We start from the raw sequence: 18,533 nt of genomic DNA on the forward strand, positions 1-18,533 counted from the left end.
ATAAATCCACAAACACATGTATTTTCGAACATTATTTATGAGCTTGAGAAGAAGCTGGCGCGGCATGCACCAATACAAACACACACACACACACACACACATACACATAGCGGTACGCGCAAGCGAGCCAAGTCCACTGAACGCCGTGTCGACCAAAGTCAATTGATCGTTGACTAATGGCCACTTATGGTGCATGAAGCGCATATGGCACCGCCAATTACAACAAACACACGCACACACCTACTTGGATGCATGCAAATGTGGCCGATGTCTTGAGCGCGCGCGTAAATCAACCAGAAAGTGGCAAGTGATGAAATGACGAGCATTAATCATTTTTGGCTTTTCAGCGCTTGTTGTCTGTGCGCGCTTTCTGTTTTTTGTTGTTGTTGCTGCTTTTATTTTTTCGGCACATATTTTGGCTCCTTTAAACGTTTAACTGACCGTTGACTGCTGTCCGCCGACATTTTTCACCAACTGTGTCCATAACAATGGCTGTTGCTGTCGTTGCGTTGCAGTGTATATATGTTTGCTGTTGTTGTTGTTGCCGGGGCGTTTGCGTTATAATTTAAATAATCAGCCGCAATGTGGCGAAGTGAATTTTATGCTTTATGAATTTTTATGAAGCAAATCCACTGCCGTCGCTGCTGGCTGAGCAGTCCATTGACTTCAGCTACACATTTCATTTTCTTCTCTTTTATTTATTTTCTCACTTCATATTTATATTTATTTGCCGTACGATTATGATTTTAATTTTGTGATTTTTTTCGATTTTCGGTTTTTGTTATTGTTGTTCTACATCGATCAATTTAATCGATAAGCGGCGCGGGTGTTTTTGTGTAGTGCATATTGGATCTGGATCTAGAGCTTTGTTTATAAATCAATGAAACATATGCGAGACATTCACTGGCGTTTCGTCTGATTTTTGCTTTTTTTACCGAAAAGTGCGCTTGAAATATGAGATTCGACAGCTGATTGCCCACTTGCAGACTCGTGAGGAGAATTTGAAATGTGTGCAGGCAAGCAAGTAGTGCCTCAATTTTATGCATATGATTATAGATTGAAATTCCTGTGGCACGATAAATATAATTCAGAATTATGATTTTTTACAACAACAATAATAATATGTAAATAAGCTTAAAATCGAACAAAATCAAATACAAATCAAGTAACGACTTCAGTTTGGAGATTAAATGTCGACACTGAGTCATAATCATATAGAAGAGGTGAGCCTTGAGCGCGTTCCATATTATTTATTTTCCAGATTTCAATTTCGTATTTGTGTTCTGTCCTCGTACTTGGAATATTTTTTCCTTTCTTTAGCACAGTCCACTGTCTGCTTTATTGCAATTGCTCCAATAAATTAACTCTTCCTTGAGCCATTGTTCTATAGGTTGTACCGGATTTATCGATCGAATTTTTTGAGAACCATGTCGGAATCTTATTTAACATCTTCAGTGCATAAGCTCTTGAGTTTAGACTGTAAACTGAATTAGTTATTGGTCAAGAAGCTGTATGAAAAGCTGTTTCAGAGTTGGGAAATGACAGCTCGCGTACGCGATTGCTAAAGGATCTCAGTACGTGCAATAATGGACTTTATGACATTATGTATTCCCGATTTTTGAGTTATATAAAATACTCTCTATCTACTTTACCTCTATTTTGGAACTCTATATTCAGGATTCAGAATCGGATTTATTAGTTTAGTTTCAAAGGCTTTTAGAAAGCTCAACGAAAATGTCAAGGAGTAAGGGGACAATAATAGATTAGCGAAATTCATAATAAGAGCACAATAGACATTTTATGAGATTCAACGAGAATGACCGATACCATCTCAAACTCTTTAGATTTGAATGATAGATATGACAAATTTAAAGTTTGCGAGTAACGAGAAGCTAAAGTGAACAAGTTTTTCAAAGACTCTTACATAACTCAATCTGTTAAATTCCACGTCAAATGCTGGCATCCTAACCGATGACTAATACTCAGAAAATACGTGACGATACTCCAGATACTCCATCTGCTATCGCTAAGGGCCATAACTATCTACTCGATGCAATTTAAACGATAAGCGGCGGGGCCTGCTAGCCACCAGACAAACCTAACCTAATCTACTTAACTCAACTGTCTGCAAATATACCGCCATCTTTATTGGCTAAGGCTAAGTGACTGTCACTTAATATAGGATTCCTGAAAAATAAGTAAGAGTGATTCACCAAATTATCTTCCGTCAAATCAAATTGGTCTCACATTCATCTGGAAGCACTCAGACGACTTTCGTTCTTTAAAAGTTTACACCTACATAGGTTTCAATCCTTATAATCGCTTCAGGAACTATTCACCATAACAACCTTAACGCAATCTAACAATATTAGAAGATAACAATATTGTGGTCTAACTCAAGAAAGCAACATCTTCTAATCCTCATGAATGAAAAAGGCTGCAGTTTCGTTCGCTCCAGATGCCGCGCTGATCTGTCAGCTCTTGGGCATAGGGACCTTGGTAACTGATGTAGTAGACATTTGAGCTGAGTTACATACAATAGGCTCCGATATGGACTCAGCCATTCGACATTAAAGCGTTTGCTAGACCAATTAACGCAGTACATAGACTGTCGGCAATCCGAATAATTAGTGCTTTCCAAACCATATCCAGTGATGCTGCTGAAGTTTTAGCCAGTATGCCGCCTATTGACATCCGGGGTGATGAACTAGCTCGACTGTATAAACTATCAGCGCCCCCTCTGAGACTAAAAAGCTAGAAAACATAAAAATTAACATCACAAATTGGCAGCAACGGTGGGAAACCTCAACCAAAGGACGGTGAACCTATAAACTAAGACCGGACATCCATTTGTGGACATATAGGGAACATGGGGACCTGGATTTCCACCTGACCCAAATGTTAAGTGGCCACGGGTGCTTCAGAAGCTACCTGTACAAATTCCGTTGTGACGTTAGTCCGTATTGTCCAATATGTGCAGAATCTGTTGAAGACTCGGAACACGTATTTTTTCATTGTTCATGCTTTTCAAACATAAGGGAAAAGTTGAAAACATCCTTAGGTGGTAGCTTAACGGTGGAAAATTTGACTGCACTTATGTGTCAGTCTTCCAGAAAATGGAAAGATGTTAGCGGAGCGGCAGCTTTAATCATGACAGAACTGAGACATCTCCAACAGATTAGGCGTCAGTCAGTCCGCGCCATAGAGGAGACTTAAAATGTCTTGTCACTCCCACGAAGTAATACCTTATCCGGTGGTCCCGTGGGAGAGTCTTGTGTTGGTAGTAGTTTACGTTTAGCGGATTAAAGTTCCGCACTGCGGCTTTCGATGCTTCCCTTTACTAAAAAAACATACAATAGTTTGAACGCAAATCCCTTAGAAAGCAGACCTACTACCAAATGGTAGGAACTTCAGGAATATCTACAGGAACTTTAAATATATCTCTAAAGAAGAGACAATTCTGAACAAGTACACTTTTCAGTTTTGCATTTACCTGACATGAAAATCAGGTATTCTCCACCAAGCTGCAATCCGTCTGTAAACGATACTGATGGATCTGGTTACCATTTAGCTTTTTAATTAATATTTACTTCTTCCTAGAAGGTTTTGTGCTTTATGAGTAGACTAACGATGCTTAAAGATTGTTTTCTTTCGCGAAAACATGCTGTCAGTCTCTCAGGGCTCAAAGCTGATACAGCGGAGGTATTTTCTTTATAGTACAAATCAAGTATCACCTTCCTAGTAAACTATTAATCACCAACAACGGAGATCACTGATCCTTACCCAATGTTACGTACATTTTACGAAATAATTTCTGTGATCAACTAGTGAAAAAATTATAAACTTTTTACACAAACAACATTTGCTGACCTCCGAAGTAGATCACTTAATTTTTCACATACTTGTAAAATTCCATTACTTCTACTTTTCATTGCATTCTTGATCGCACCACGCAGTAATAGAAATATTTGAAAGTGTTCGTAGACAAGTAGACACACCAACACACACAAACACTTAAGCACTTGTACATGGCCCGAGCATGCCCTCATTACATTTTGACAACAAATCATTCAAAAAATTGTGCTGCATTATTTATTAAGGCGAACAGCCACTTAAAATTCTCTAAGTAGTCAGTCTATCACGCCCAAAGACGCTGGTTACCCGGTTGGCTGGCTGGCCGAGACGTATGTATGTGCAAAAATTACAACAATGATTTATTTAGACTATCTCGTGAATTACATACGCAACAACAACAACACATACACACACTCACATTGCATGCATCTGATTTAGTGCATGGCTGAGCAAAGGTCGGAATTCCCCCCAGCAGACACCGCAGACGAGCTGACAACACACAACGCAAACTGATCACATACATACAAACACACACAAAGCCACACAAAAAGATAGCAGCCAGATCTCGTGGTTTGACCAGCTGATCGCCTGCACAGCTGTGCTCACTGCTCGTTGCTGGGGGAGGCAAAAGCTGATTGGCAAGCTGCATACAGATCATGCACGCGTTGACCGGCATCTAGCGTTAGCTAGAGCTCGAGTGCTCAGTCTAGCGCAAAATAGCAGCACAAGTTTATATTCGTACGTTTGTGTGTATTTATAAATACTTTGGTTGCGAACAATTTAATTTTGTGTGCATTTCGTTGTTTTTGTTGTTGTTTTTGGCTTGTGAGTGCACTAAATAAATATCTCATCTATTGCATACATAAGTGCACAAAGAAGAAGCAGAAGGCAATAATAACATTTGCACAGTGGAGGATGATTAAAGAGGGGAGCTGAGTTGGATTATTTTTTTGGGTTCGGTAGATTCGAGTTTGTTCAAAGCCGCGATCCTCTGAGCATTATTCGATATTTCTGGTAGAACTCGTATGACTTTTAGTATAACCCTAGAGAGAGTCTAGAGTCAGCAGCCTCAAACTTAACAGTTCAACTCCATACCAAGTTGTTCTGCTGCTTGGACGTTCAAATATGTATTTTCTTAAATTGGATGAGACAAAGGGCTGAAGTTCGGGTTGCCTTATGATTGTCTTCGCAGAATTTTACGAGGAAAACTTTTTAAGATATACTTGAATTGATTGCCTATATCTTCTCGTCCTACTAATACAGATTAGAGAATCATGGAGTGTGCGCGCTTCATCAGATTCATTACTTGATCAGATTGTTCAGGAATTTATCTATAGTCTTTGAGGTTTTTGAAGCCATCAAAGTATATGAGTCAAGCTTTCATCAAGACGGCTCATCTTTAATAGCAAAATTTAACATCAAACTTCAAACCTTCAAACTTAGTAGTAGATGGATCTTGAGACTAATAGATTCTCTATACGAAGAGAGACCGTCTCATGGTACTATCTTGATAAAGTTTTTCAACTAGATCCCCTGGTTGTACTGTCTTTAAAACGAAGTGGGGTCTCAGAGCAGCACAGTATCTGTGTAAACGTCGTTGGCTGAGTCTTATAAATCAAATGTTCCTATTCCCCTTTTTAGAAGTGAGAGTGGATCTCTTTACCTCGAAACGATTCTCTTGAACTTAAGTGTTCTTAGGGACACTTTAGACTTGGATACTGAATGTATTCTTTTATAAAACATGGACCGGTGCTGCAGGGGCTGGCCCTAAAAAAATTCTTTAGATGCCGAACTCGATTGGAACCCAACGAAGTGAGAAAAGTTCTCAACATCTTCAACATTCGAGAATACACCGGTGCGGACTTTGGTCGATAGCATCTCTATATCCATAAGCGGTGCGGGTTTCTCTGTTGCTTTGCCCAGCTTTTCCTTTTTTATATCATCCGACATATGGAGATTTCTATAACTTTTTAATCATCTCCTAAAGGCTCACAGAACTTTATCTTGACAGAAATACCTTCGAAGCTTTGCCATTACCTGCCGAGGTGTGGCCACTAAAAGAAATGTTGTTGACTTTATCTGCAGTCCATGCCTTCTATAGTGGTGACTATGTTATGATGGTCGCTATTGAATACCAAGTTGTGACATTTCGAGAACTCGGAACCCCCTCGCAACCCTTCTCAGCGACCACACTATGCTACTTTAACTCTATGTTTATTTTCATTCTAATGCAACAATTTGCAGTCTACTCTACGAAAAGATTGATTGAGTGCCGAATGATTTCATTTTCACGTTCACAACGATTTGGGTCAATGTGAATTGGCAGCTTGTGAGCTGCACAATTATGCGCACTGGCTATCTGTTGGTCTCGCTTATTTTCGTTATTTTTTTTTCAGCCTTATTTAGCACTACCTACAAGTACTTAGAAAACAAATTAACAAAAGTGCAATGACAAGCATACACCTCCAACAACTATTAAACCAACAACAAATGTAAACACAACGGTGTCCATCACTACGTGTTGAACTTTGCTCGGAGCTGGCAGGCGAAAGAAAGCAAAAAACAGAAACGTCCGTCCAAGCGCATCTGTTGCACTGTGATAGCCACAACAAAAACAACAGCAACCATAAAGTGAACAACAGTTGCAATGAGCTTAATTAGCAGCTGACACTATTTGTGCTATTGGCACACAAATTTCGCTCGCTTGTCCATCTGCCCACCCAGACACAGAGCCAGTCAGCCGATTAGAGGAGTAGACAGGCACTCGGGCTACCGGGTGGACGCGCAGCCAATCTTTCAACCAACAAAACAACTAATCACTCATTTGTTCATTAAGCTTTTGAAGTTTTCTATCTGAAACTCGGCGTGTGAGTCCATCGGTTCTGAAGAATTCTTCCAATATAACTGTATTAGTTTGCTCAAAATGCTTAGCGGCGGGTTGAGCTCTCATGTAATTCAATTAAAAATGCAATTTCGTCGCTAGACGAAGTTATCTCACGATCGTCCAGACGGCTCGATTGGATTTGTGATTTCCGATTAAGCCTTCGAATTTTTGGGTCACGATGTCAAGAGAATTTGATTTATTACTGGTACTAGGGAAATATATAGCTTATGGCGGTTGAATGTATATATTTGTACAAAAATTTTGTCTCTTTTCGATAGGCGGACTTTTCGCATCGGAAAGCTTTTAACTAAGCATCCTTCAGTAGCTTAAAAATAGTGTAAATTAAAATGAGTCTGGTTTTATTGAGGGTTCTTCTTCGATTCCCTTTGTGCCAATCATTACTCTATCGACCAACAGATCAGAATATGTTCACGTCATTCCTCTTCAAAATTTTCGACCGCTATAACCAACAGGTTTAACTTCGAGCTTGGTGGGTCGAATCGTCCATATGTAACACAAAATTCTAATAGGTCGACCTTTTCAACCTAATTACCTACCCCTTCACCGAAAGATCGAAGCCCATTCGTGGAACAATATTTATGGACCAGATATTGTTTCCACATTTTAACGTTTCTCTGGTTTTCTGTTGCCTATTTGGTGACATTCTTTGATGTATCTAACAAAACTTACGGAACTATCCAACGGGTTATACTTTCCCGTGGATGTTACCACGGAGAAGTTCTCATAATACCATTTAATAATTAACACGGTTTCTCCATTTTTTTATTTAACTTTTTATATGATGGTTTTGAGGTTATGACTCTGAGTATTAACTATGTTTTTGATAATTTACCTAAAGAAAACTTCGTGCAATTTGTCGAAATTTTGTCGAGGAAATCTTTGCTGACCATTGCCGACACATAAAACCCATAAAATTAATGTCATAAAATTCATTAGACAACTAAATAATTTCCGTTTATTACCCTGTTCTAAAGTCTAGTTCTCAACATCAATGAGATGTTGAAACAGTAAGCTGTACAACTTAATAATAAAGAATTTCATGGCTCATAACTCAAAAAATAATAAACAATTGCACCCACACATTTGTCTTAATAACTCTATTAAATCATAAAGTATATACACAGTTCATGCATTAACCCATTTCTTGAATTGTGTAGACTCATACTCGTATCGCGCATATGACAACAAATTGCAGGGTCATAAATCTTAATTTACTTAAGCTAACGAACATCAATTAGGTGATATTTATTTTTGCAACGTACACGTATAAACAATACATAAATAATAAGACTAGAAATATATTTATTTGCATATAGAGGTTACGAAGTTGTGTAGTAAGTTGAGCTAAGTACCTATAAATACGCAAATGAGTTATCGACACAATTGTAGCGAGCATCGACCGACCAATGATCCAATGTTCCTGAGTCATGGCTCAAGTCGTTGAAGTCGATACTTATAAGCTATTAAAGTAACATAACCCGTGATGGAGCTCTGGAATCTATTTTATATGAGATTTGATAATCATAAAGAGTAATGAGTTTTGTCTACAGAACCATTCTATATAAGCACATATTTTGTAAGTAGTACAGAGAGTATTCTGTTGATCCAGGATCCGGCCATATTTTTGCTTAGAGAAGTCACTTCAAGATTTTTTTTCTCAACGAAGTCATTCTACCATTACTGTGTGATTGAAACACTTAACTGATTTGGAAGAAATGAATTTTACTCGAGGGAGTGTCCTTAATTCACCATGAGATCTTCTCGACGGTAGAAAGCAGATAAGGTTTGGTCAAATTTTATCGCAGATCCGATAAAGGAAGGAGCAATTTAAAATAGGTGCTCGAAGTATTTTCATTCTAAGGCTAAGGAATTGATGTTAACATAGCAGAAACTTGAAACAAACTTGAGGGAAGAATGAGTGTATATCCCTACAAATTCAAAGCCAAGAATAAAGTCTCTAATCGAACTCATTAGTCCAGGGTAAGACTTTGTAGCACCTAGAGCGAGTCGTATTTCAAGGCTTTATCCCGAAAAGTGTCATGGTTTTTCAGAAAGGAAGTTAATTAAATTCTCAAAGGGAATTATTTTTTCTCAAAACATTTAAGATACCTAATATCTCTCCTTATTTGGTATAAGGTCTCACAGATCCCTACAACTTCACCTAAGCCATAATATTTAGTACGTTTACGGTAAACTAAAAATCACCAACTATTGTGTAATTCACTGATTTGCGGCCAATATTTTCTAAGTATTTTTACTTTTGTTTTGACATTTTCGCACTTAAGGGCCTCTACGAGTACTTCACACACAGAAAAATAATTGAGGTTAAATAGTAATCATCATAAATCGGGGCGCATACGTTTGAAACTATTAACAGCTACATATGAAGGTGACTCTAAGCACAGTGTTGCAGTGAAGGTGACGCATGCGCGTTAAGTTGGTCGCCGCTACGCTCGTCCACGCGAATTGGCGGACACTTAATCTCACGCTTGGCGCATGCGTTACGAATTGTTTGACTCGTGTGAGTAGCTTGAATAGTGTTTAGCTGATTTTCAAGTGTCTACTTGTATCTAACTACTTGTGAGTTGTCTCGCAAAACTCGCATCCATCCATCAGTTGTGGGCATATTACGACGGTGACGTTCGGACACAGACAGTGTGTCTGACCGACCGACTGACTGACATTTCAATGCATGAGCATAATATATTCATGTATGTGCACTTACTACTCGCCGGTCAGCATTCATTAGCGATTTTATGGAGTTTTACGCGGACAACGAGTTCACATTGAATCAACGTTAACGCTTTGCAGCAGCTGGAGTAATACTGTGGTGAAAATTTAACACTTAAGTGGGAACATAAGTAATGGTATCGGAAAAATAAGCTTATGATCCTTCAGATTAAAAGGTACATTTCCAGCTGTTTGAATTATTGTATCGAGTTAATAACTAGTCGCCTTCCTAAGGTTCAAAAAGTTAACCAGAAATCATCTAAAGGCCTAGTTCAACTCTTAAAGGAAGACACCAAAACACATGGGCTTTCTTTCGTCGAACTATGGAACTATGGAGTTTCTATCACTTTGGAAATCTATTAAAAAGCCGATAAAAAGACCAAAAGTACCTTTACTCAAATGATTGTCGAAACGATGATCCAAATATTGAGGATTGAGATGAGAACCGATAATGTTTTAGAATGACAGCATAGCCACTTGGCTCTTCAGTTGCTTTGAAACTTCCGTCCTCTGATAAAAATATCTACATATTGAAAGCAAGCTGAAGCCATCCCATGGTAGAAAGATGTGAGAGGGAACACTCTACTGGTTTTAATTAACTCAAGTTTTTGAAAGGTGTGAATAAAGCTTCAGTAGCGCTTTATAGTATATCCAATTATTAATTAAACTAATTCTCACATTATTCCAAAAAGATTTGATTGTTGTGTTTAAGAAACTCTGAGTTTAATTACAATTTATTTAACTGAGATCAAATCTTGCTATTATGCTGTCGAATTGTGTCACAAAACATGGTTGTAACTCCATAAAATCCTTACATCATAAAGCGAGTATGAGATATGGCTAAGGACTAAAAAAAATTAAGCTTAAGGCGAGTTAAAGGGATTTTCTTGGTAAACTCAGTACTTGGCAGTAGTGTTAATAGCTAAACATCAAAATTACCAATAAACCCGAGTTTATGTCCATGTCCAAAACACTCTTACATTCTAGTAAGCAAAAAAGTGTCGTATCTCCATAAAGGCCAAATAGTAAATTTTAAGGCGAGTTAAATTAATTTTCATTGCAAACTCCATGGTAAGAAGTAGTGTTAATCACTTAAAACCAAAATTATGTTAAACTCGAGTTTGTAGCACATTGTGAATACCCTAAACACCAAAAAAAACTATTTCAAATCATATATTCTTGGAGGTATAATAAAACAGGATTTAAAGACCGAAGAAGTGTAATTTTAAATGAGTTAAATGAATTTTTTTACTAAACTCTGTGCTTGGAAACAGTGTTTAACGTTAAACTCAAAAGTTATGCTTAAACTCGTGTTAGTGGCTCTAAATAGATGCAGTAACACTAAAAACAATGTAAGTGTGCTCATTTAATACATAGATTTTCCTAAATAAAACATTTGTAAAATGTAGAAAGTCGAGTTTAAAGCAGGTTTATGAAAATTTTATTGTAAATTTTATTCTATGGAGTATTTTTGAAAGTAAAATAATTAAATTTTTTACAAACTCGTTATATTTTTCTTTAAAAAATCGCAACCTTTGCTCATTTGCATACTCACTTCATTACAAACACACTCTCAGCTTATCAATTACTTTGCACTTTAGAGTTTATGATATCAAATCACTTACTGTCATAATTGTTGTGATTAATTTCAATTTTCGCACACAATATCCGATATTAACAGCAGCAAACTCTCAGACAGTAGCGCAACCAATGCAACCCTGCCTCCCTGCCACATCCTCTTCTCAGTCACGCGCACTAACTGCAAATTAGAGCGCATTTCTTTCACGCGCGCACACACAACACGCAACCAATATTAGTTGTGACATTTAAATTTATCTAATTTACAATGCAATTTGGACTAGGAAGCAATGTCTGGGCGGCTCATTAGCAAAAGCGAGTGGCTGTCGACTGGCTGGCAGCTGGGAAAGTCGAGAATGCGAAACGCAAAATGCATATTATTGTTGTTGTTGTTGTTTTTCACAACGCATTAGTCAGCTGGGTGGGTGTGCAACAAGCTGCAGACAGACAGATATGCAACAGCTACTGCAACAACAGTAAACAACAACAACAGCGAGTAATATTGCCACGAGTATTTTATGATTTAATTCAGCAGCCAATTTGCGTTCGGCGGTTTGCGTGTGTGGGTGCGCAATTTCCATAAAGTCTAACTGTAATTGGATAGCCGTCATGAATCTAACTACTAGCCAAATGTGTGTTGGAGAGCGTTGAAGCATTATAAAGCTTGCTAGCTCGCTCCATTAGTGGTCGGCCAGTGGCATTTCCAAGCACTTTCTGTGCCGCAAATTGAGACATGTCTGCCTGTGCGTATATTTGTATGCATTTTCAGTTGCACTGCAGTTCCATTTATTTGCTGCTGTTGTTGTTATTACTTTTACCTGCCGACGGAACTACGACGGCCATCAGTTACACGATACTCGCAACGAGAAATGAACATTGACTTTGATAGTTTTAGCTCTGCGTTTGCTACTTTGCATAGTCACTAAGCCAAATTGGGGATATAACGAAAAAGAAGTCAATAACAACAACAACAACAACGGCAGCAAGAGCAACAGCTATAAAAAGTCAACGAAAATAAAAAGCACGAAGTAATTTGTTAAGTAACGCGTTTTTCCCCTCTGCTTTTTGGCGCTTGGCTTTGAAGCGGCTGAACGGCAGCAGCTTGTAGATTTGGTCAAAAGTAGACATACGGTAGGTTGGCCAAACAGATATAGAATTACAAAACTGGCGCCAGTCAAAAGGCATTAACATTTTTATAGTTGAAAAGTGTGTAAAATGGTTTTTAAGAATTAAGTATTAAATAAGCAAGACACAACAAAATAAATAGAAAAATGAAAATACCGCACATAAAAAAATAAATAAACTTAATAAAATATTAAAAGTGGACAATAGAAATGACGAAAATCGTAAAACCACACACCATTTATGCCAATATAGAATTTTTTTTTATGTTAATACACACAGCTAGGCTCCAAGAACACATAAAAAATTAGAATTATATTTTTAACAGCGCATACAACACACCCATTTATACCTATAACAGTGTTTAGCCGTTGGCTTAGATATATTTAGTCTTAACTGGAACGATGGACGGGTCTACGTATCCGGTATGTTCACGGATTTATGTATATCCGGTTAAAGACAGTTTATGACAGTGCCAATAACAACTTGAAAGAAGATATAAAGTCGGAACATGGTTGTTTAGTTTTTCTTTCATTTATCTAACATATAAAGTGCCAGAACACAAATCTAAAAAACAAAGTAGAAGAGGATTCCTATCACTCTACTACGATCAGCTAGTAATCCTTCGCATATTTTCAGAGCTAGATTGTCTGTATTTATGTATTCTTATAAAAAGAATATGATTAGCTCATCGAGGCATATTAAATCTTAATAATAATCTTTCTAGAACATTCAACGCATCATCTTATCGGATGCAATGTTCTTTCTTTAGCTTCAAAATTGATCGCAGAGCACCTTCTCAATTCTGACCAACCTTCTAGTGTAACTTTCAAACCATTTCTGGAAGGTCTGACATAGGGTTATAGAAATAGATCCCTTACTTTTCAATAAAGAATGATGTCGATCACAAAACATCGTCCCAACAGATACTATTTATCACTCTTTTTTCATCATTCCAGGATTTAGTCTTTGGTATATATCTCTATAATATATGAAGCAATTATTAAACAGTGCAAATCGAAGCCAAATGTCCATACGTAATGAGAGTCTCAGGCTTTTGAGTTCCTGGACATAGGAAGAGAATCACATAACAGACGAATTTGTGAGAAAAGAAATATGTCTGGAGGAGCATGTGGTATAGGACAAATTAGATGATGGAATCACTAACAATTCCTGGAGTTAGTCAAAACAAGATATACCTCCAAGTTTCACAGCAATGAAACACCGAGCGATTCAATGTAAACGGTCGAGTGCCAAGACCTCGCCGAGCGGTCGGAAATTAAGATAGCTCTTCAAAATAAAAAATCTATTAATAGTGTCCATGAGAAATTTGACAGATTAGGGGGCTCCGTTTGTCCATTATAAAGGCATAAACACAGAATGAAACTTCTTAAAAACATACAAGTTCCCTTTTTTAGATTTATTTTTTCTTTTCATAAATTTTTTATTCTAAAATTAACAGCAGTTATCAATATTCCGACGCCTAATTGTTAAGGACCCCTTAAGAATCTTAGTTTGAATAGATGTCTCTCATAAACAGAAGAATAAGCAACAATTTTTCACTCCAAACTGAAGTAGATATTGAAAATCACGCAACCACTTGATCAACATACGTCAATCATTGGACCCACAATCCCATCGGCAGCCGCAAACGCACGCACTTAAACACACGCGGCGCACGAAATTCCTTCAACTTAATGAGGAATTTCATATTTTTTTTTTTGTACTGCTCAATAAATAACTGTGAGAAAATTGCGAAAGTACTCACAAGCTCACGAAGTTATTTTGGCAATTCCGGCGGCTTGGCGGTGCAACGGTCAACTCATCTCATACGAGTACTCATCCCCGGCAAAATTCTTTGGCCGCATAGCCTGCGGCGATACTTGACTTGCCTGCCTGTGCGTTCAATTGCTCACTTGAGCGGTGAAGCGCCGAGTTAAGTTGCGTGCTGAGCTTTTGATGAATTCTGTCGAAATTTGTAACTCGAACTTGTTGAGTGTTTGCTAATTGCTTGAGTGTCATGAGCCACTGAAGTGTCCCACTATGGTTATTATTGATACTAAGAACTCACTGGAGTGGCTAGAAAAAGAAAGAATAATTTAAGCTCCAAGTTCATTATTGGTCAAAAGCTTTTTGGATTTTTAGAGATTTGAGAATTAAAAAAGCAAAATTTTATTCTTTGATAGTGGAATTCAAAGCTAAGTATATGAAATATTCAAATCACGGACTCTATATAAGCTTCCAATATTGAGAAAGCTCTTTTCTATGTGAAAGCTTTCATTGAGTCGAGCTTTTTTAAATTTTTAAGAAAATAATAGCATATATTTAACTTGTTTAATAAATTCTACTGATTTTAAAACTATCTATAGATTCTATGAAATTTTTGGAAATGTATTTAGTGCAAGGTTGCCAATTATTAAATATTTTATTTTGGAATTTAATTGATCGTAACCCAAGTAAAATATTTGAAATTATGCTTTTAAATAAACCTTTTTTAAACATATATTTCGGAAAAGTGTTGCCACCTAACAAATCGACGCTTAAATGAATAATAAACTTAATAAACTAATGCTATTATTCATACATTTATTTGAAAAAAGATATCTATATTTCCAACAGTTGGGATGTTTTGCAAAGTGAGTCACAAATGTTTCCATAATTTTATATGTGATGGTGTTGCCATACGTTTCTAAACTTTTATTGCTTTCAAATATTTTAGTTGCATTCACATTGGGAAATATGTTATATTTAATTATAGTTTATTCAAAAAAAATAATAATAATAATAAACAGGGTTGCCATCTATCTTTAAATGCATATCATTTAGTTTTATATTAAGGTATTTGCTGGTAAAATCAGTGATTAATTTCAACGAATGTTATTTAATACATATATTTTAGGGTTACTGTATGTTAAACATACACAAAAATATTAAAGGGTTGCCACATATTATTTTTTATTAAAATAAATTTTAATTTGACAATTCCTATCAATATATTTTGCTACAATTAATCCAAACATAACTAATTTCATAAATATTAATTAAATTTGAATTAGGCTTGCCATCTGTTAAAAAAAAAATAATATATTGGCATTAAAAATTTCAGCTACGAGAATAAATTCTGATCTCAAAATTTTATAAAACACAAATTAAAACTTTTTAAACGAAATTTATTAAAAGAAAGGTCGTCAATTGTAATTTCTCAAAAAGTAACAAATATATATTATTATGCATTTTTTGACATACAGTATAGGGTTACCATTTTCCTAATAATTACAAAATAATTATAAAAGCTCCACTTTCTCTAAAACCTTTTTGTAACCCCTCTACTTTCTCTTCCACCTCATTTCAGGCCATTATGAAGTTTTTAAAGCAACAGCAACAGCAACAATGAAACACCACACACTGAAATGTAATGAATAGACGCTCTCAAGTCATTGCTGCAAAACCTGAAATCTTTGCTGAAATAAATTAAAAGCGAATCGAAAAAAAACACAAAAACAAAAACAAAGCGAAAATTCCGCAAGGCAACCGAATAAAAAAAAGTAAAAAGAAGAAAACAATTTTTGCAATGAACAAGGAACAACAACAATTTGCAATTAAAACAACAGCAAAGCGTGCAACAACACGGGCATCAACAGCAAAACCAATAACAACAACAACACCAGCGCCAACGCCAAACCGTGTGACAGTGAACAACGAATTCGTGCGCACAATGGCAATTGTTGTAGATAGCACTGATAGCGTTCCCGCTGTTGCTGTTGTTGCTGCTGCCGATGACAAGCAGCCTGAAAGTTGTTGCGCCAACGATGAGCAGCATTGCAACAACTGTCAGCAGAGGCAACAACAACAACAACATCATCTTTGGCCCTCACAACCGCAAACACTGCAACAGCAGAAGCAACAACAACAACAACAGCTGAAGGGATGTGAGCAACATGCACCGCACCATCTACGGTCATGGTCGGGACAGCGGTCAAAGTTCAGCGCCTGGCTGCTGACAACTGTGTTCATCGTGGCCATTTGCCTGGTGCAGAGCGCGCATACGAATCTCTTGTTTGGTAAGTACAGCTTGAGGGAGCAGGCTGGGGACAGAAGAAAGAGAGCGGGCATATAATTTCCATTTATTGAAGTTTGCCCATCTCGGAGGTGTTGAAGTCTTTAATTTATTTGATTTTAATGCTTATTTTTTTGAACTTTAACTAAGATATAGTGCTCATAAAATCACAGCAACAAAAACGACAACAACAAAACGTGTGGCACATTGATTTACGAGCTTCGCCAGCGTTTAACTCACGACCGGCTTGTTTGTGGCCAGCCATACGCTTACCATTGTTGTTGGTGTTGTTTTTGTTGCTGTTAACAAACTTACTAACGAACCAGCAAACAATTTGATTAGATCAATGGTTTTCACATTGCAGAGTGTGTATAGTATGTATGTACATATATATTTTTTACACAGATAGCGGAGTTGCGAAATTTTTCTTAAGAGGAATGGGCTTTCCGTTTGTGAAATTTTCTTTCTTAGTGTCTTTAAAAAAACATGCTTAATTTGCCGGATCCACCTCCAAAGTTGGAGCTCTCTATGCAGCTCTTTCCAGATAATACAGCTAAATATATTCGAAACTTTCCCGCAATTATTCGCCAACGAGCTTCCGAGATATGTTTTCTTGAGTCTTGTTATGCTGATTCCACTCAGGTGATACAACGTTGCCATATTGCTTAGCCTTTATTAATTAATTTGATGTAGATTGGCTAATGTTTTTAACTGAAATCTTATCTGAAGAACCGTCAGGTAAGTGACTCAGCTCCTGTATATACAGCTTCCTTTTCCATGAAGGATACATAGCGAGTTAGGAAGTTCAAAGAAGCTGCAAAGCATTTTGATGATGACATGAGTTTGAAACCACTGTTTCCTTCAATGATGCTACTATTGATCCAGCTACTTCGAAAATCCCAAAGTGCGAAGGAAATGTATTAAGGGTTCCAACTTATATGAGAGGAGCGACCTTTACCTGACTTCGAAAATATTTATCCTCTTAAGAAAGCTAAGAAAGGTATTTTCAATCACTCGAAACTATGACTCTACAATTTAGGAGCTTGAACTCTCCCTTAATCTTAAGTGTTATGCTTCACCAATAAATCAAACCCATATATCACATATGAGTGTTCGAAACTGTATTGGTTATTAAAGCCTCTTCGTTTAGATAAAGAGACCTGGAAGTAAATCTTTGTTTAAGTATGCAGCGCTCCATCAATTGCTCCAAAACCACAAAACTATCATAAGCCGTGGTCAGATCTGTCGGATCTCAGTATTTAATACACTTCGGTGTTTAACTAATTGTTGGTTCTTCCTCCCACTTTAATTGAAAGGTGGGACACTCCGACCAGATATCTCTCTAACGAGTCTCTGAAGTTGTATTATAACAAAGTAACTAAAATCATGATCTTAAGATAGAAACTGGTCATGGAGTCTAAAGTCATGGAGTGGTGAACTTCCTGAGACGTCGTCCTTTTTAGACTGTTTTCTTTGTATACGCGACACTAGTTCAAGTTACATCGTTCCAGGAGACAAAACTTTTACTCATCACTATCTCTCTCTCTACCATCTATACCCCTCATTTTTTTCCACAACCTTCTGTCCTGTCTCACTCGCTGCCAATATATATTCCGAAACCTAAAGCGTTCTCCGCCTCAATCCGATTCGTGTAATCAAATTTGACTGCATCCGAGACAATAAAGTTTATTTGAATAGTCGTTAAACCCCTCACACCAACACACCTTCCTTCCATACAGTCATGTAAAAAACATATTTATGCATATGCATGTAAATTGCTATTTTGATACAAAAAGTTTAGCAATAAAATTGGGCTATCAATTAGCTTGTAACCGCAAAAACACAAAATATGTGTTCACAAAGCGGGCAAACCAAGCCACAGAGCCCATCTAACCCAACTAACAGCTTATCGAACGCTTGAGTTAATCCAAAGAAATTGTAATTCGCCGCTGTAAAACATTTTACGATCACATTTTCATAAACAAACAATTCATTAGGCGAAAGTGGTGAACATTTAACGATTTTTTGTTTTTCGGATAGTATTTAAGTGAGAGTAGGCATTGGTACGAGTACACACGCGTTGGCCTTCGCCACCCAAAAGCCCGCTCTACACACCTGCCCGCTTGGTTTTTTAGCGCTTTTTAAGTGTCGGCGGGCACCATCATCGATCAATCGTTGGCACGTGTACCAATCGAGCGGCCAGAAGCCGCACGGCGACACCAAGTCAGTGGTCGTAAAACAAAAATACAAATAACCCAAAAAATGTCAGTTCGCATTAAAATCGTG

At 37.2% G+C, this 18,533-nt stretch overlaps 1 protein-coding gene across 1 annotated transcript in view; it reads left to right on the top strand.

Annotated features, from left to right (window-relative positions):
• Positions 1 to 15,754: 15,754 nt before the first annotated feature.
• LOC105217725 (BMP-binding endothelial regulator protein) overlaps positions 15,755 to 18,533 on the top strand; it is a 30,167-nt gene continuing 27,388 nt past the window's right edge. Inside the window, exon 1 of the mRNA XM_011192866.3 lies at positions 15,755 to 16,251. Coding sequence (XP_011191168.2) covers positions 15,762 to 16,251 — 490 coding nt within the window. The 5' untranslated portion in view covers positions 15,755 to 15,761. The remainder of the gene's footprint in view (positions 16,252 to 18,533) is intronic.

Source organism: Zeugodacus cucurbitae, chromosome 6 (genome assembly GCF_028554725.1).
Source record: "Zeugodacus cucurbitae isolate PBARC_wt_2022May chromosome 6, idZeuCucr1.2, whole genome shotgun sequence".
NCBI lineage: Eukaryota > Metazoa > Arthropoda > Insecta > Diptera > Tephritidae > Zeugodacus > Zeugodacus cucurbitae.